Below are 20520 nucleotides of genomic sequence, written 5' to 3'. Positions count from 1 at the left end.
TCATGAATGACCCTGAAATCTATCACTCAGTAAATCAGAAAATCATTACAAATATTTACAAATCACACATCAAGTCTGAAGATTCAAATCAAATTCTGTGGTTCATACGTAAGAGTTATCTTTTGCCAATTTTTAAAATGAGTGTTGGATCTATTTTAACATGACTTTTCACAAGTCTACATGTTTTACAATGCAAGCTTCCCCTTCTCTTCTCTGTAGTGGTTACAGAGCAGTCATGGCAGAGGAGACTAGAGAAATAATTACTAGGAAAGCATCCAGTTTGATCCAGGGTTGTCTTCGTGAATGTCATGTGCCAGGCACAGTTCTACCAGTAAATTAAAAAAAAAAACAAAAAACAAAAAACAAAACTCTGAACTTTTAGGTAGCTATGGGGGAAGAAGAAGTGATGTGAGGTGCACGATTTGAGTGAGATATAGTCCATGTTTTTGTCCTATGTTTATGAGTTCTCAGTAGTTCAAAGAACATTTCTATAGTGAAAGTCAGAAACAGTGACAGAGAGAGAAGAAAAGTAGCAGACAAAATAGATAAATTTATATCAGCAGCAAAATAAATTTAAATTTATTGCAATTTCTTAAAATCTAACATGATTCTGGAACTTCCATACGCTTGTTTTTATTCAACAGCAATATCGCAGACTGGCCCTTTCAGCCTGTGCTTGAATCTTTGCAAACTCTCGTCCACTTCTCTGCCACCATGTCACATTGAAGGATCATATTCACTGTAGTGTTATCTTGAACATACTTATTTTTGCTTTTCATGATCTTCTCTCTGGCAAATATTATACTCCAGATTATCTTGCCATAGATAAACTACCCAGAATGCTGTGAGTTGAATCATATTTATTATTTCTATTTGCACTGCAGAGAGCCGCAGCTTCCAGCCAATTGAACCAGACTCTAAACACTGAACCACATCCAGAAATTTTAAAATCCTAAAAACCTGTTACCCTTTGGGTGAATGTAAACCAATCTCCTTCATCAGCAGCACTGGTTTGCTGCATTTTAAATTCTCTAGATTTTATTAGGCAACACTGTATTCCAGCTGTACTTGGCAAGGTATATATAAAGGTGAATTACATAGTAACTACTCTTAAGAAATAGTGCTGTTTGATATTGTGAGGTTTATGATAAAGGGTATACATAGCATTCTATGGAGTCACAGCAGAAGGTACCTAACAGCCTGATAGGAATTGGATAATTGAATATGGGAACACAGGAGCTAGTCTTGAAGGATCAAGAGGCAGTGAACAAGTGGGTGCGGCCTGGGGTGAGACATTCATATATCTGTTAGTTAAATGTACATATTCACTGAGGAACTACTATGCACCCAGTGCTGTGCTAAGCCAGAGGGCTGATATTATAAACAAGAACTCACCTCTGAACCAACAACCTACAACTGGGGAATGACGCAGGCAGAAAGCTGAGATGGGACCGTGGTGAGCTGCTGGCCCGTCTCGGTAGAGCTCCCCAAAGTAAGAAACAGCCTGACTGATATTGAGGAGGAATGGGATCAGCCATTTGTGGAATTATAAGCAGTTTGGTACATCTAGAGAGTAATGTAAATTATTAGGGTTGCTTAAAGAAAGACTTTCTAAGTAGGTGAGTTTCAGGCTGATAAGTAAGGAAACCCTTTCTTGCTACAAAACTCTAGTTTCTCCAGGAAAGATTTTGTTACCAGTGGCTTTGAAGGTGAATGTCTGCAAGTTTCCTTAGGGGAGCTATAATTCTATAAGAAGTCTGTGAAAAATGCCTTGTTATCTGCCTTCACCCTGTCAGGAAAGAGTTCTGATTCTTAATACTTTGGGGTCCTTATTACAAAGATATAAAAACAAAACGAAACACAAAATCTAGTTGCTAACTTCACTGGGGCCTTTCTTAGATCATTTGATGTGGAGCAAATCAGGCCCGTGTGGTGTATTCCTAAAAAATGGAAAACTCATCCATTGGGTTTCCAGTAGCATTTAAAACATCATCGCAATGTGCTCTTCTGTTGCCCTTTTGCCCCCTAAGCCATGCATGCAGGGAGTCATGATAAAAATACATCGGCAGGCAGGTCAAGGTTACGATTCTCTTCCAAGATTCAGCTGGATATCTCACTAATGATCTAAAATTCTGAACTAGGGACTTTCCAGTTATGGATGTGATGGTTCTCAAGGACCCAAAAGACAATGAATTTGAAAAAAGCCACATCCAGCCAGGATTTTGAATCTTGAATTGCACCCCTGGGGTTATGTGAAGAGTCTCTTGTTCACAGTCCGTGGCCCCTCCATTGCCTGTTTGCCAGCGCCAGGCAGCACCCTGCAGCGCTCACCCTCAGACATCAGTATCACCCAACTCGCCTGGCTGTGCCCACTCTCTTCTCTGCCCCTCGCCTGCCTCCTGCTTCCTGCTGTGCATCCTCCATGGGGCCCCCATTCCACATCCTCCAAGGAACATGCAGGAACAGCCCCTGCGAGGTCCTTGGAGGATGTGGAGTGGGGGCCCCGTGTGGAATACCTTCCTGTGCAGAGGGGATATTGTCTTCTGCTGTGATTGATGTTCTTGCTAGAGTCTGCCCTTGTAGCTCTTGCTCTTTTTCTTCTAGGAAAGCAAAAAAGGGGCTTGGAGTTCAATGGCCAATGTCCAGGTGGGTGGGCAGGGTCACTGGTGGACAACTTCCACACAGCAACTATTTTTGTTCTTTAACACCTAGACATTTTTAAAAATAAGATATTTCTTTAGCCATTTTCTCTAGAATCCTGATATTCTGCCTCTTTACAAAATACATTATTTTCTGCTAGACTTTGAAGATATTAGGCTGTTGAACCACCCCTACTGTAGTAAGGTGCTAATTATCTCTGCTTCTTATAGCATCCAAGCCTTTAGAGAAACTGATGGTGAAGAGCAAAGAGCAGCTCGGTTTGGGGCAGCACATTTTCTTGTTTGAGTAGCCAAATTGTTACATTATTCAAAATTTAAACTTTGAATAAAAACAGTCTTAACTAATTTTATATGTTGGTTTTATTATATGAAACACGCACGTTTCTTATTTAAAATGTTCAAGTCATTTGTAAAAGGAAACAGAAAATAATTACAAAACCTGGTCCCCTTTTCCCCAACCTGAGTCACTGTTGAAAATTGCTTATCTGGTCTTCAAGATCCTCCGTTGGCTGTTAAAAGGATTCTCTCTTTCTCTCTCATACATCCGATTGTGCTATATGCACTATTCTGTAACCCGCTTTGGGCATGTATAATATGTTTTGGACATAGTTTCAGATACATTATGGCTCAATTTTTTTTTTTTTTTTTTTGAGATGGAGTCTCGCTCTGTCGCCCAGGCTGGAGTGCAGTGGCGTGATCTCAGTTCACTGCAAGCTCCACCTCCCAGGTTCACAACATTCTCCTGCCTCAGCCTCCCAAGTAGCTGGGATTACAGGCGCCCGCCACCACGCCCGGCTAATTTTTTGTATTTTTAGTAGAGACAGGGTTTCGTCATGTTAGCCAGGGTGGTCTCGATCTCCTGACCTCGTGTCTGCCTGCCTCGGCCTCCCAAAGTGCTGAGATTACAGGCGTGAGTCACCGTGCCTGGCCGGCTCAATATTTTTAACAGCTACATGAATTCCACTGTTTAAATACCTATATCTATGTTACAACTAGAATTCACTTGATCAAAGAAAGAGTATTTCTTATTTCTAATATATTTCACCTGAGCTTGGCTATAGTCTGAGGCTGAGGGTTCAGTTACCATTGGGAGCGCCTTCTCAATTGCTCATCGAATAAAGGTAATAACAAAACCCTGGACAACATTTTAGCAAAACGTAGGTAATACTGTTTTTTACTTCATAAACATAATTTTTTTTTTTTTTTTTTTTTTTGCAAAGAGTTAAATCTAAGGTTTCTTCTATACTGGCCTCATGAGACCAACTGCCTGGGATACAGACATTGTTACTTTTTGCAATTATTCCCCTTCTGTCTGTCAGAGTACCTGATACCTGCCATATGTTTAACACACGCATTCAATAAATGGTGGGGTAAAAAGATTAATTCAGATGTATTTGTTGAAATTTTATTAAAAATAAGATAAAACTAAAGATGCTATATGGCCAAAACATTAAAATATGTTTCTCAAATATCTACTTTTAATAACAATTGAGTTAAACACAACTAAGTAATTTCTGCAGCTGATTCTTGATGCCCACACACGCATTCTCTCTTTCCCTCAAAAGTCACTGATCGTCTCTAATTAGAGCTCAGTGCTGATGAAGCATCAGGCTCCGGAATGTGGGACGCCCAAAAGGTGAGGCCAACAGCAGATACTCACGCTTGACATTTTAGATGGCTACATTGTCTTTTTCAGTACCTAAGACATTTTGAAACCCTGTAATTTCATCTCTCCAGCAACCTGCAATTTTTCATTTATTTACTTGGTAACCCCAGGGAAAGGAGACTTCAGCACTGAGCACCTCCTCCTTCAGCTGCCACGAGGTTTCCTTATCTGTCCTCCAGATTCACCCTCCACTTTGTCTTAGTCTCACAACCTTTGCATAACAACATAAAAATACAATATTCTTGCACTGGGTTGGGAGTTAATAAAGTGCCTTCCATCTACTTCATCAGTTTAACCTTCTCATTTCTTTTTCCTTCAGATGCTACCATTTCTGAATCTTTATACTCTGTCACCTAGGCTTAGATCATACTCTGTATACTGTTACCTAGGTCTTCACCCAAAGAGACCCTTATATCCTTAGAGTTCATTCATTCATTCATTGACTATGCATTGAAAATTCACTATGCATCACATGCTAAGAACAGAAAAGTATCCAAGACAGCCACAGTTTTTGAGATTTCAGTCTAGCAGAGAGAAAAAACCACATATTCCATTAATTATAATCTATTGTGACAAGATCTACGGAGAAGCAAGGAGTGTATGTTATGAGACCTTGGACAAGTATTCACTATGCATCACTTGCTAGGAAAAGTATCCAAGACAGTCACAGTTTTTGAGATTTCAGTCTAGCAGAGAGAAAAAGCCACATATTCCATTAATTATACCTCATTGTGGCAATATCTACAGAGAAGCAAGGAGTGTATGTTATGAGAGCTTGGACAAATGGGTTATTAAGCCGGACCAGGAGAGTGAGAAAAGCCTTTGTAACTGATGCCCAGAAGCAGCCACAACAAAATAATTGTGGCCCCATTGTTTGCCTCCTTCGCTATCATCTGCTTATCCCTCTCCAGTCCACTGCAATCAGTGGTTTATTTTTCTGTCTCCCTCAGATGACACAGTATATGCATTTTGCATCTTTTCACCCCAATATCTATCACAGCGTCAGATATTAATTAAGTAGTAACATTAATTAATTAGCTTATCTCCTTAACAAATCTACTGAGCATCTCTGAGTATCAGGCACTCTCCTGGGCATTATAATATTCATGAAAATATGATAAGTCCTGTCTCTCATGGAGCTAACATTCTAGGAAATAGAAAATAGTCACATGAACCTATGATGGATTTGGTGACAAGTGTGCTATAAAAGATGGGAAAGAACAAGATAAAGGGATGGAAGTGGAGTTGCTTGTGAGGCGTCAATGGTGAGTTACTATACCCCATAGGGCAAGCCAGGGAGGGCTGCTCCTTTAGATCACGTTGAGCAGAGACCCACAGCAAGTCAGCAAGCGAGCCATGTACATCTGAGAGGCATGTGCTGGGTGGAAACCCGGCAAGAGCACACGGAGCAGGAGCACGGGCCAGTGCTGAAGGAGCAGCAAGGTGGCCAGTGTCAGCAGAGCAGAGCGCAGAGGGAAAGTGACTGGAGAAGTTGCAACGGCTGTGGGCTGGGGCTTGAGACAGATCACGGTGTGGCCATAAGCAGGACTTTGGCTTTTACTTATGAGAGAAGGAAAGCTGTTGGAGCATTTCAGATACAGAAGTGACATGACCTGGCTGTGAATGGGAAACAGTATAGTGCAGGCAAAGATGGAACCTGGGAGAAGAGGGAGAAAGCTGTTTACCCAGAAAAGAGGGATGGTGGTTTAAAACCGACTGGCAGCTGTCGAGGGGATGAGAGATGGTGGTGGTGTGGCTTTATTTCAAAGATCAAGAAAGCAACTGCTGATTTGTTGATTGGGAGCATAGTGATATATGTGTTCATTAAAAGTCAGATACTATCTATATCTATATATAGAAAAATATTTGTTAGGGACAAAAATAAAGTAAAAGTCAACAAGTATTTGATTTGGTGGTCTTTACAACTAATTTAAAGATAGGAACTTCATTTTGAAAAATATAAAAATTAACATATCAATCTAATCTCTCTCTCTCTCTGTATATATATATAAACACACAGAGACACACACACGTGAAGAAGTGACAGTCTCTCCCTGTCCCCTGTGCCCCTTGTTTCCCTTCCCTCTCCTCTTCCTTCTCCTTTCCTTCCTCTTTCTCTCTCACACATAAATACACAGAAATAACACTTTCCTAGTAACAGCAACAATGACTTGCACTGATATGTTTACGGAAGAGGTCTGTTTTCTACTGGGACGTGCAAACATGCTGATAACTAGGCCTCCTGAAAAACAGGCTTATGGGCCGGGTGCGGTGGCTCACGCCTGGAATCCCAGCACTTCGGGAGGCCGAGGCGGGTGGATCACAAGGTCAGGAGATCGAGACCATCCTAGCGAACATGGTGAAACCCCATCTCTACTAAAAATACAAAAAATTCACTGGGCGTGGTGGCGGGCGCCTGTAGTCCCAGCTACTCAGGTGGCTGAGGCAGGAGAATGGCGTGAACCCAGGAGGCAGAGCTTGCAGTGAGCCAAGATTGCGCCACTGCACTCCAGCCTGGGCGAGAGTGAGACTCTGTCTCAACAACAACAAAAACAAACAAAAAAACAGGCTTATGATATTTGCCATAAAGAGAATATTAATCTACGGAAGACTCTTAGCAGAATGTGCCTAGTCTAGGCTTGCTTAAAATTAAACCTAGGATCTAGGGACTAATGAGGCTCCTTGAAAATATCATGGAAGCCATATGAGGATCTGAGTGTAAAACAGAGACGTTTCATAACCAAAACATTCCAGAGAAGGAAAATGTTACCTTGAAATCTCTCTTTGTATCTATTTCCAGTGCTAGAGAGAAAACGCCTATATTCTTTGGCAAACTGTCTTCTATCACAATATTCTCTGTTCTTTTGCTGTTCTGCTGACTGTATAATAACTTGCATTCCAGATCTCTTGAGCCTTTGGTATACACCAGTTTCTCTTTCATGCAGTTTTTCCCCAATGTTGGCCATAAATTAGAATAACCTGGGAAGTCTTAACAACTCCCAGCGGTCAAGCTACATCCCAGAAAAAATAAGTAAGAATCTTTGTGGGCTCAACTCAGGTTGGGAGTCAGGTGTCAGTATTTTAATAACACCCATGGGATTCCCAGGTGCAATCAAGGTTGAAAATTTATGTGATGTTAAGGAGCTTCTGGAAGTTAAGGGCATGACCCCCTCTACTACAGTTTGCTATAATGTGAAGAAATACAGCATTACTTTTTGTCTTGAGAGACAATCATAAATTAGATTGATATCTTACATTAATTTCTATATTTTTCAAAATTAAGTTTCTATCTTTAAATTAGTTGTAAAGACCACCAAATTAAATACTTGTTGACTTTTACTTCATTTTTGCCCTGAACAGAACCAGCAACAATTTCTTGCACACGAACCTAATATATTTTAAATGTAGTTATTTATAATATAATATTTTTAAAGGTAGTTATTTATTTGTTTATTCACTTACCCCCTACTTTGTTTCTAAAATACTACAAGGCAGGCTGTATTTGCCTTTATAAGAGCTGGATCATGAGCAAAGTATAGTAAAATTTCATTAGAGGAATAAGTAGAACTTGTAGGAAAAAAGAAAGGATGATTGCCTAATACTGCATAATTGATACAATATTATTTTACTTATTTTGAATGCTATTAGTTTTTAAAAGTGATTTCTTTAGGGTAGAAACTCTAGATTATTTACAAACTTCAATACAGTAATTAATAATAATTGCAGCTTATCATCCAAGCCTGTTAATTAGAAACACATCATCTTTCTGATCATCATCTGTGAGATGTACATTTCGTTCCTGGGTTTGAACCTGTAATGTACTCTCCCCCGGGTGTCCCCATGCACTGGCACTGACTGTCGCGGTTCTTACCAGATGGAGCAGGGACCCTCCCGAGGAGACGAGGGTGTGGGGGTCTGCCCCCTCCTTCAGGAGCCGAAGCACTGAAAACAACAGAGAGGAGAATGGAGTTACAGAGAGTCCTTCTTCCACGTGTGGAACCAAATGTGTAGGCTTTCATTAATATCTAAAATGCAAACAGCTGCGAAAACCAAAGACTACGGCTTCTGTGCCATCTGACCCTATTTATTATGATGATTGGTGGTGTTTCTTGTCATCTTCAAACTTATTCCATGGTTGGGCAACATAATTTTGTATTACAATCATGCAAATGAATGAGAAAGTGAAACAGATTTTTTAAAGTTTACTGTTTCAAAGTGTCTTGTGTATGCATCCATTGTAGAACAGAAAAGCAAAATGAAAGAAATTACTTCACTAGGTTCACACGGGCATTAGGTCACTGAATTTTTATTTTTATTTTTTAATTCATTAAGGCCCATTGGCTTAAAGCAATAAAAGTTTACTTTTGCACATTAACCTTCCACTGGTGCCATTAGCCCTTGGCAATGTTTCCACCATTCTCACAAAGCACGTCAGAACAAAGCCACATATATCCAAATTAGTTAAGTCAAATACATCAAACTATATACCAATTACTCGAATAAATTCACAGTTGAAAAGTGACCTGTATTTCCATTTGAACAGCAAAGGTGAATTCATTAGTACACAGAATGCCACAGAGTATTAAGAGATTGATTGATTGTGTTCCATTCTCTGCTACTTAAAATGAAGCTATAAGACAAGCCCCATAGAAAGGTTCTTCAATCCCCCAAGGCACTATAATTGTTTCCACTACTAACAGCAATATCATACTTTTAATAAAATACCATGAATGCATTTTCCACACACACAAAATTAAAGCAACAATTACTCTTTTATTTCATTATTACACACAACTGGACAAAATGGCTCAGGTTCAAACTCATTCCTCACTGAGGCATACTGTCTTCCCATTAACTTTATCTGTAACTTGAAATGTTGCCTGAAGGGGCCTTCTTTCCTATGGCACTCCAATTCTTTTATGTGTTCCAATGTCTAGTCTCTGACTATCTTCCCCAAATCTCACTGCATATCACAGAAGGCAGCATGAGTCTTGGCAGACATCGTGACTATGCAAAGCTTCCTCTCCAGGAAGGCCAAGCTCTTTGACGGTGGGTGCAGTGGGTGTGATGAGGGAGACAGTCCTCCGCCTGTGAGCCAGGTCAGCCTGCCCTGCCCCATGCATCCTGGCCACGCTTTCCTTACATCAGCGCACCCTTGGAGCACATCCAGAAGAAGTTCCTAAATAGAAGCATGTTCACATCTACTCATTGCCAAGGGACTTTCCTTTGATGATGTTCTTTCTGCAATCAAGGATTTAATTATTTTCATAACCTAGAATCTGCTAACATTGAGTAGTGTGTTACAAAAACATTCTCAAAGGTGGCAAACTTGTAGTATCAGCTGTAACCTGACAGCTCGTGTCGTATTCATTTGCCAACTGGGTTATCTTCTTTCTCTGCTGTTACAAGAAGTTGAGGAGGCCAAGGCCATCTTTCTCTTGTTCTTCACTGTATTTCTAAGAACCGTCCTGTTTCGTGGTATGGAGATGCTCTTCCCCCCGCCCTTTCTCTGCCTCTCTTTCTCTCTCTCTATATATAGAATAAATGAAGGCACCTCTTGCAAACTCATGTACTCACTACTCTTAGTGTTTAAAATCCCTTTCATGAGAATAGAAAGTTCATTTCATACATTTGCCAATGGTTTCCTCAGATGATAAACAGCACTTTTACTCTAGTATTTATTCTTTTAGCTAATGAAATTATCCATCATGAATTAACTAATATTGACTTTTTATATTCTGCAAAGAAATAGCATAAGTGTGATCTCACTACAAAGATAGTGTGAAGTAGATTGTATCATGTTATAATATTAGTAAAATGCAATCAGATTTTTATGCAGAGTCCATTATGCAGACACACAGTGAATTATACATAATAGAAATCAGTGATCCATATTCTTTGGGTTTAGGGTTACACAGGTTTCAGCATGAGACCTGGAAAGCTACTGAACTTTATGTCTCAGTTTTTTGTCAGTAGAACAATGGACAGTTGTACTCACTTCATGGGGGTTTGTGAGAATTAAATGAGAAAACATATGTAGCATGCTTCAGGCACTTCTTAAGGATCAACAAATGACTGGAATGACTATGTGCGATAAAACCCCATAATAATATATCATAGAATCCACACTTTAAGATCTATTCTGAATGTTTTCCAAACTTTCTGGTTACTAAATGTTGAATTTAAGTGCAGAATATACGTGAGGCAAATTTAGCATATTAACCTGGAGGATGAGTGTATAATTTATCAAACAAAAGTAGAACAAAGGGGGAAATATACAAGGCAAAGGAGAATGCTGAGCATGGAGAAAGTGAATCTTTATTACCTTTGCTTTAAATACAATCTACTGCATTGTAAATTCGTGTCATTTAATTATTAGTATAGGTAGTATTTAACTGTTTCACAACCAACTCACAAAATTCCTGGAATTTTACCAGTCAGCTTTCATAAGCTGGCAAGGGAGAGCTCCAGATCACTACAGTGGGCAATCATGAAACTCATAAAGAACATTGCACAGGAATGCCCAGGAATGAGAGCAGGGCTACACTCAAGTTCTTTGAAGGTCCTTTTCATCACAGGGAAACAGGCTAGGAAGAAAGGCTTCTTCCTCCATCCAGCCCGGCATCATCCTAGTGAGAAAAGGGCAATCTGAGTTTTGTTTGTCCTAGATAGGACAGTTTTTTTGAGAGGGCTGTTTGCATGATCAAGATGGAACCATATTAGAACCACAGACTCGATATTAACTGGCTTGCCCATCATTACCGTGAGTAAGGACTTAAGAATAAGACAAAATCGACTACTGGCCAAATAGAGAAATAGGTTATTCTTCGCATATAAAGATAGTAGTGTGAACTAAATTCTATGGCTGTGCTAAGGGTTAAAAGCTGGAATTGTAAGGGACCTAAATGTGAAGATATAATGCAGAAAATATCATTTGTGTAATAATTAGTTTATAATAATTTTGAGAAGAAAATTATGAAACGAATACATGTTGAACATCTTTGGTATAACCCTGTACTGAGTACCTTACATGTAAGAATTACTTTAATTCCCTCCACACCTCTATAATACAGACACTATAATCGTCACTCTTTCTTTTACTAATAAGGAAGCTGAGGCTCTGTTATATTACGTGGTTCCCTGAAGCTGTAGGTACATAATGGAGCTAGAACTCAAGTGTAGCGACAGGACTCCAGTGATTGTGCCCTTAACCCCAAACAGCATCAGAGAGTAAAACTTCAAAATCACAGCCAGGATCAAGATCCATTTTATTGGCCTCAGAATTACTAATTGTGTGGGAAATTACCCAAATTTCTGTTAAAATACTTTATCCAAAAAGGTACGGGTTCATAGCAACTTTGTAATAACATGATTGGAGCGGCCAGTCAAGTGAAACGGCAGCACCACTCTGAATCTTTCTGTTATGACAAAACCGGCAAGGAAACAGCCTAAGGAAAACAGCCATCTGGGGACCAAATAGAATAACGAAGCGCAGGCTTCCTTTTATAGTGTTGCCGCTTGGAAGGGATTCAGCATTTATTGTATATTTGTGGCTTCATCATCAAGCTGCAGCAGAACTCCATCGAGATGCCTGTGGGAGAGGGTGGGGGGGCATGATTTGATATTTAAAAAGAAACATTCATTCTCCAAATTTTCATCTATTAGGGTAAAAAATGGACTAAAATATATCATAAAATTTGCTAAGTACCTTTAATAGACTACACAGCTGCTTCCCACCATCACCAACAATAACCAATCACAATAGTCCACCTGGTTGTCAGCATTTATTTTGTGTTTCTAGATACTGTATTGCCACCATTTATCTGTAAGGTCTTTGGAGACCCCATTAGCTAGTGTGGACATGTGACTGCGTAGCAATCTATACCTACTCTCACACAATCTCCACCACAGTGGCTCTTGAATTCACAAAGGTGTTACGTTTAACATCAACAGAGGAAAGGAAGATAAAACTAAGCATACCTGCGTTCTCAATTCTGTTCCTGTTACAAGCCCTGCAGAAGACAGTTTCCAGACAGAGGGAAGGACAATCATAGGTGGTAAGAAGTTAGCAATTGGTAAACCTGGTTAGAGGGGATATGGGAGTTCTTGTGTTACCTAGGAAAGTTTTCTGTAAGTTTGATTTTATTTCTAAATAAAGAAATTACAATGAATAACAACAAAGTATCAAGCCAGTGTCATTTTTTTCCTCCTGAAATGATAATGAAAACATCAATGTGAAGACTTCTAAAAAAGTATGCCTGAGAATTTCCATACAGTTGATAGTCCTTTGAGAAAGCCTTTGAAAATTGTATCTTATCTCATTAACATGTCAATCAATAAGAGAAGCAAGAAGCAGGAATATAGAAATTATGTTATCAACACCACAGAAATGTCTATTTGCACAGCAATGCTGCTGAAATACAGATTTCCTTTCCTAAGTAGAGCTCAAACTTTAGGATGTATAAGAATAACTTGAGGATTTTATTAAGATGAATGTTGCTAGTTCCAGGCTTCTCAATCTGTTTTTTATTATCACCCCCTCACCCTCTGTGAAATTGTAATAATACACACAGGCTGGGATATCTGATTACGGAATGTGGCCGGATGGAGGGGCACAAAACCATTGCTTTAGCTGAGTTTTTGTCCTCCAAAATCCCATTTTTGCACCTTTGGGAGCTATTTCTGCCCCCATTAGAATCAGGCCCTAGTCCCATCTCTTCAATCCTTTGATTTAGGAGCTTTGTTGTGGGATCTAAAATTGTATGTTTAAAAAAACACATGCACACACACTGCAGGAGATTCTGGGGCAGATGGTCCCTTTAAGACATTCTGAGAAAAACTGCTAAGATTTTACAATCTCAGGAAATTACCTCTGAACGCCTCATTTGGAAGAGACGGAATTAGCAAGTGGCAAAGACTTGTTAGAAGATCCTTTCCCATTAATTTGCCATTGAGACTTTGGCCCCTAGTACCACATGTCCCACAGGATCCCTCAGGACACATGGTATTCTCAATACATGCATATTAAGCTAGACCTCCCTTACATGGATCCGGAATAATCAGGGTGAGCTCACAGGAGGTGCTCATGCTGCAGTGGATGGGGAGGCCTGCAATCAGAGACTGAGTCTGGGCAATGACCCTCGACCCTCACTATGCTTTAGATCCTTACCCAAACTTCGTAAAGATACAAATTGTTCTGTCACCAGGTTATTAAATTCAGGCAGTCAAAGATGTGTCCATTGATCCCTATGTTCCTTGACGTCATTGATTGATCCCTATGTCATTGATCCCTATGTTCCATTGATCCCTATATTCCATTGATCCCTATGTTCCTATAATACTGAGAAGCATAGACAGCCATGGGAATCAGCATCCAAGGACTGTTTAGCTTGTTTCCGTCCAGCCTGGAAACAACAGGGTCATGATAAGAGGGTCTAGCCAGGTTGTTGGAGCTTTGGTGGGCTCTGCCTGAAGTCTTTATTCAAGTGAGCTGCTCAATCACACCTTATGTGATGGCTTCTGATTTGATTCAGATCCACATGCACTCACAGGATGCTCAAGACTGTTACCAGCCACCCTTCTGGACAAGGAGACCCATGAGGGCTGGGCATGAAGTCAAGGCTGCATTAGGTTCCAGCCTTGGCAAGGGAATTTGGGCCAATTAGCTTGAAGCACCCCGGAATCAAGCGTAGCCGAGACCCACCTTAGCCCCAGAGACCTCACAGTCTTCAACCAGTTAAAATTCATTTCATGTCACTTTGGCCATGGCTTTCAGATTTCTTTTTTCCCACTCAACTTGATCAAAACTGGACCTGACTAAATCCTGAAGACTGTAAGCCAAGTCCAAGGTCTTCGTGGCCAGGTTGACCCAGATTCTCCAATCCCAATCCAGTGTGCAGTTATGACAAATGAAACAAATTTTTAGTGAGCATCCTTTATGTATTAATAGTTAGCACTATCCCAAGAGGTGCAGATGTACAGAGAAGAAATAGAAAACAATCTTACCTTCGTAGAGTGTATAATCTAGTTGGCACTGGTACTGGAGAAGACGGAGGACAAAAGGGATCACAATCACATATTAGAAGGATTTGCAGTGCTTCTTGAATCACTGGCTAAATATCTTGAATTTGTTCTGAAAACCGAATTACCATTTTTCCTTTCAAATGTTACTTGTAACCCATTTCATTCCTTCTCCTCCTCAAGGATCACACTGAGATATATGTTTAGCATTATCATCATGTTCCTTATATCTCTTAGGCCTTTCTTTGCTTTCTCGCAATATATTACCTTGGATATTTTCTACCGCCCTGCCACAATATGAAATCCTTTTCAGCCATGTACAATCAACTGTTCAGCCCATCAATTCAATTTTAATTTGTCACATTATTTTTTAGTCCTACACTTTCCATTTGATACTTTCATATAGATTTTAATTACCTGGTAGAAGGTTTTATCATTATTTCTTGTACATGTTGGTTGGAGTTATTATGAAACCAAATCTGATAACTATATCATGTGCATCAGCTATATGTCAGTTTCAGTTTTCTATGGTTTCTCTTGATCTTATATTTCAGTATGCCTGTAGTTACTGATATTATTATTATTTGATTGGTCATATAGAGTGTGTTAGGCTGTACTCCTTCCTGTTCACATTTTTAAAAGCATTTATGAAAACTAGTATTAATTCTTCTTTAAGCATTTGGAAGAAATCCTCCATGAAGCCATGTGTGCCTGGGTTTTCCTTTGTGGAAAGATTTTATGAATTAAATCTATTCGATATAAGCCTATCATGATTTGTGTCTTTCTAGGAATTTTTTCGTTTCATGTGGGTTATCTAACTTTTTGGCATATAATTTTACTAGTATTACCTTTTAACCCATTTTAAGTTTGATTCTAATATACAGTATACTTCCCTTTTCTCTGGGGGATACAGTCCAAGATCTCCAGTGTATGCTTGAAACTGCAGATAGAACAAAATTGTATATATGCTATGATTTTCCTATACACACACACTTATAAAATTTAATTCATAAATTAGGCACAGCAAAAGATTAATGACAATAATACAATAGAACAATTATAACAATATACTGTAATAAAACTTATATGAATGTGGTCTCTTTCTCTCTTCAAAATATCTTACTGTATTTTGCTCACTCTTATTCTTCTTGTGATGATGTGAGATAATAAAATGCCTGTGTGACAAGATGACATAGACACCGCGATGTTGCATTAGGCTACAACTGACCTTCTGATGATAGGTCAGAAAAGGCTCCTGTGTTCCAGGTGATCCCAGATCACTGAGCCATGATGATGTCAATGGTTAGATGACAAGAGCAGACGATGTTGATGATTAACATGTAGGTAGTGTACACAGTGTATATGCTGGACAAAGAGTCGATTCATGTCCCAGATGGAATGGAGTGAGATGGCACAGGGTTTCACTATGCTATTCAGAATGTTGTGCAATTTAAACTTTTTGGAATTATTTATTTCTGGAATTTTCTATTTTTTATTTTTGGATCAGGATTGACCATAGGTACCTAAAACCATGGAAATCAAAATCATGGGTAGGGGGGCACTATTGTATCTTCTTTCATTCATGATTTTAGTAATTTTTGTTTTGGTTTGGTTTGGTCAGTTGTTTTTTTTTTTTTTTTTGTCAGTTTAGCTAAGGTTTTTCATTGTGTTGATATTTTCAAAGAGCCAAGTTTTGGTTTTATTGATTTCTCTATTGTTTTCCTCTATATTTCTTTTATTTCTACTCAAACCTTTATTGTAACATTCCTTTTATTGGCGTTGGATATTGTTCACTACTTTTTTTCATTTTTGAATATAAAAAGTTAGGTTAATTTAAGATACTTTTATGTATTTAAATATAGGCATTTATTACTATGGACTTTGGGTGATTAGGTTGTGTCAATGTAGGTTTATCAATTGTAAAATGTGTACCATTCAGGTGGGGGAGATTAATAACAGGGGAGGCTACCCATGTGTCAGAGCAGGGGCTATATGGAAAATCTCTGTATCTTCCCCTTAATTTTGCTGTGAATCTAAAGCTTTTCTTAAAAACGAAATTCTTTTTTTAAATATATTTTTATTATCTTTTAAGTTCTTGGGTACATGTGCACAACGTGCAGGTTTGTTACATAGGTATACATGTGCCATGTTGGTGTGCTGCACCCATTAACTCATCATGGAAACCATCATTCTCAGCAAAAACAAAATTCTCAAAGAAAGATGAGTGTTTATAGCTATAAAATTCTCTTTAAGAACTGCTTTAGTTAGACCTTACATCTTTTAGTATGTAGTATTTTCATTTCATTTATCTAGCATTATTTTATAATATCTATTGTGATTCATTTTTTGATACATTGGTTATTTAGGAGTATTCTGGTTAATGTAGTAGTTTGCTAGGGCTATCATAACAAGATACCTCGGATGGCTAGTTTACACAATGGAAATTTATTTTCTCATAGTTCTGGAAACTAGAAGTCCAAGATCAAGGTGTTGGCAGTTTGATTTCCTCTGAGGCCTCTCTTCTTGGCTTGTGGATGGCTGCCTTCTCACTGTGTCATCACTGTGTCCTCACATGTGACTCTCTGATGGCACACACTGTGCGTGTCCAAACTTGTTCTTCTTAAAACACCAGTCATATTAGATTTGAGCCCACCTTAATGACCTCTTTTTAACTTATTGGCCTCCTTAAATGCCCTGTTCCCAAATACAGTCACATTCTGATTTACTGGGGGCTAAGGGTATAACATATGAATTGAGGGGAGGGGACAGGGAAGGACAAAATTTAGCCCATAATAGATAATTTTTGTGTATTTGTGAATTTTATAACATTCCATCTATTAAGTATTTTTATTTTCGTTCCATTATGGTGAGAGAACATACTTTGTAATATTTTAATTCTTTTAAAATTTATTGACACTTGTTTTATGGCTTTGCATGTGGTCTGTCCTGGAGAATGTTTCATGCCCCCTTCAGAAGAAGGAGTGTTCTGCTGTTGTGGAAGAGTATGTTTGATAAATTTCTGCTGTATATGGTTGTTCAAGTCTTCTTTTTCCTGTTGAACTTTTGTCTAGCTCCATCCATTGCTGTGAAAGGTACTGAAATATTCAAATATCTATGAATGCTCTATTTTTCCTTTTAATTCTCTCAGTTTTGCTTCATGTATTTTGGAACCCTGTTGTTAGGCACATATATATTTACAATTTGTATGACTTCATGATGGAATAATTCCTTTATCACTATATAATGCCCTTATTTTTTCTTTAATAACAATTTTTACATTAAAGTTGAGTTACCTGATATTTACATATGTACTCTAGCTCTTTTTGGGTTACTTTTTGAATGGTATATGATTTCCCACGTTTGACTTTCAACCAATTTGTGTCTTTGAATCCAATAGATGTCTCTTACAGGCAAAATATAGCTGGATGACTTTTTAATCAATTCTGCTAATCTCTGCCTTTTGAGTGTTAAATCCATTTATATTAATGCAATTACTGATAAAGTAGGATTTATGCCTACCATTTTGCTTTTGTTTGTTATGTGTATTATACTTGTTTCATTCTTCTATGCCCCCATTGCTGCCTTCTTTTGTGTAAACAGGTACTAATTTACATGTCATTTTGATTCTCAAGCATTTATTTTCATATATTATTTATTTCTCATAATTTCCCTAGGGATTACAATTAATATATTAATTTATAATAATTTAGTTCAGATTAATGCCAACTAAATTTCAAGAGTGTACAAAAACTTTGCTGTTATATAGCCAGCTGTCCCCTCTACCACTACTACCCTTCTAACTTTGGGTCATTAAGTTTAAACAAATTACATCTTTATGCATTGTGTGCTCATTTATAACAGACTTATATTCATTTATTTCTGTAATTATGTTTTAAATATAATTAAAAATTACAGTAACAAAAATAGGCAATACTGTTTTTTTATATTTACTTATGTGTTTAACTTCCAAGTGCTGTTTATCTTTTATGCGAATTCAAGTCTAATGTCTTTCATTTCAGCCTGAAAGATTCCCTTTGCTATTTCATGAAGGGCAGATCTGTTAGTAAAAAATTCTCTTAGTTTTTGTTTGCAATGAATGTCCTAATATTCCTCCATTTTTGAAAAGTCATTTTCATGGATATAGAATTCTTGGCTGGCAGTCGTCCTTTTTAGCACTTTGAATTTGTCATCTTTCTGCATTTTGACTTCCATGGTTTCTGATTAGAAGTCAGCTGTTAATCTTCTGGAGGAACCCTTGTACATGAAGCATAACTTCTGTATTTATGCTTTCAAGATATTTTTTGCCTTTGGCTTTTCACAGTTTATGTTGTGTCTAGGTATGGATCTGTTTCAGTTTATCTGACCTGGAATTTGAGAAGCTTCTTAGATGTGTAGATTAATATTTTCCACCAAATTCAGCAAGTTTTCACCAATTAGTACCGCCAATATTCTTTCTGCCGTGTCTTTCTCCTCTCATCTGTAACTCCATTATGTACATTGGTACACTTGGTGGTGCTCTACAGTCCCCTTAGGCTGTGCTCATTCTTCTTCATTTTTTTTTCTTCTCTACCTCAGACTAGATCATCTTAACTGATCTATCTTTAAATTCACTGCTTGTTTTGCCAGCTTAAATACACTTTATTTCTGCTAATGTATATTTAATTTTAGTTACTGTGCTTTTCAACTTCAGAATTTCTATTTGTTTGTTTTTATAATTGTTCTTCTCTATGTGGGGAGATACCACTTTCATACTTTCCTTTAGAGATTTAGACATAATTTTCTTTAGTTATTTGAACATTTTTATGATCGTTTATTCAAAATCCCTCTCCAGTAAATCTAATATCTGGGCTCTCTCAGACACAGATTCTGTTGACTACTTTTTTCTCTCTCTGTGGAACACACTTTGTTGTTTATTTGAATATCTCATAATTTTTTGTTGACAACTATGTTTTTTAGTTTGGTTTGTGCTGCTATAACAGAATGCGCAGACTGGTTAATTTATTTTTTAAAATGGTAGTTTATTTTCTAGCTGTTCTATATCCTGAGAAGTCCAAAATCAAGGGGCCAGCATATTGTAAGAACTTTCTTGCTGGGTCATCCAATGGTGTAAGGTAGGAAGAAGGGGAGGGCAAAAGGGACCAAACTTATCCTTTTAAAAGGGGGCCACTCCCACAATAACAAACCTACTCCAATGATAACAGCATTAAACCCCTCATGAGGGCAGAGTCCTCATGGCCTAATCACCTCTTATTACTATTACAATGGCAATTAAATTTTAACATGAGTTTGCAGGGGGGTGACAAACATTCCAAACATAGCACTAAACATGATGAATAATAAAACGTGGAGACTTTGAAAATCCGATTCCCTCTCCGCTCCTACGTAGATTGCTGTTTCTGCTTGTAATTGTTGTTTGGTTGTTTTTTTCATTATTTTTCGTAACTAAATCTGCAATGTCTATATTATGTGTCATGTGTAGCCACTGAAATCTCTGCTCATTTATCGTAGTAGCCAATGAGTAAACCTATTTCCTTAAATGGCTTGAAACAATAAACCTCTCAGCCTTCGCTTAGGATCCGGGCTTCTATGCTGGGGCATTCCTGTGGTGCTCTTGGAGACAGTTTACATCTTTTCCTTAGTCTGTGCTTCCTACTTGTGCAAAGCCTTAAGGTCAGTCCTAGGAGAGAAATTGGGGTCTTCCCAGGTATCTTATGAGCATACCCACAGCTCTGAACATGTGCATAGCCTTCTAGTTCCTGAGGAACACATTGCAGTTTTTCGAAGTACTCTATGGACCTCTCATTTTCCAGGTTTTCCTTCTAAGTGTTTTTGGCCAGCTTCCTGTTTGTACCAATTGTTGCAATGCTAAAGGGTTCCTGCTGGTTGTTTTCTACAAATGCCCCAGGGAAAAGGTTTGTAGTGAGCTTTTTCTGAGTCACTTTATATAAAAACAAATCTAGTGAGTGGAAGTTGCCAGATATGTCAAATGATAATTCTCTTAAGAATGGTGTTTTTGGAGGAGATCCAAACCCAGTCTGCAGCCACCAGTGGCTCCGAGGCTGCTGGTTTTCGTGGCTGCCAAGATTGCAAGGCTGCTGGGTTTTAGGGCTATTATAGAGCCGGGGAAGAGAGGATGTGGCTACAATAGTCAAAGGACCACAAAACACTGCTCTT

General features: G+C 38.4%; 1 protein-coding gene across 1 annotated transcript in view; it reads right to left on the bottom strand.

The window, feature by feature from the left end:
• Window positions 1-20520, bottom strand: part of MYO16 (myosin XVI) — a 585697-nt gene that overhangs the window by 486941 nt on the left and 78236 nt on the right. Inside the window, exon 3 of the mRNA XM_024925327.4 lies at window positions 8198-8268. Coding sequence (XP_024781095.2) covers window positions 8198-8268 — 71 coding nt within the window. The remainder of the gene's footprint in view (window positions 1-8197; window positions 8269-20520) is intronic.

The sequence above is a fragment of the Pan paniscus genome, chromosome 14, assembly GCF_029289425.2.
Source record: "Pan paniscus chromosome 14, NHGRI_mPanPan1-v2.0_pri, whole genome shotgun sequence".
NCBI classification, from domain to species: Eukaryota; Metazoa; Chordata; class Mammalia; order Primates; family Hominidae; genus Pan; species Pan paniscus.
The sequence above is the reverse complement of the archived record's forward strand: the minus strand, read 5'-3'. Positions and strand labels throughout refer to the sequence as shown.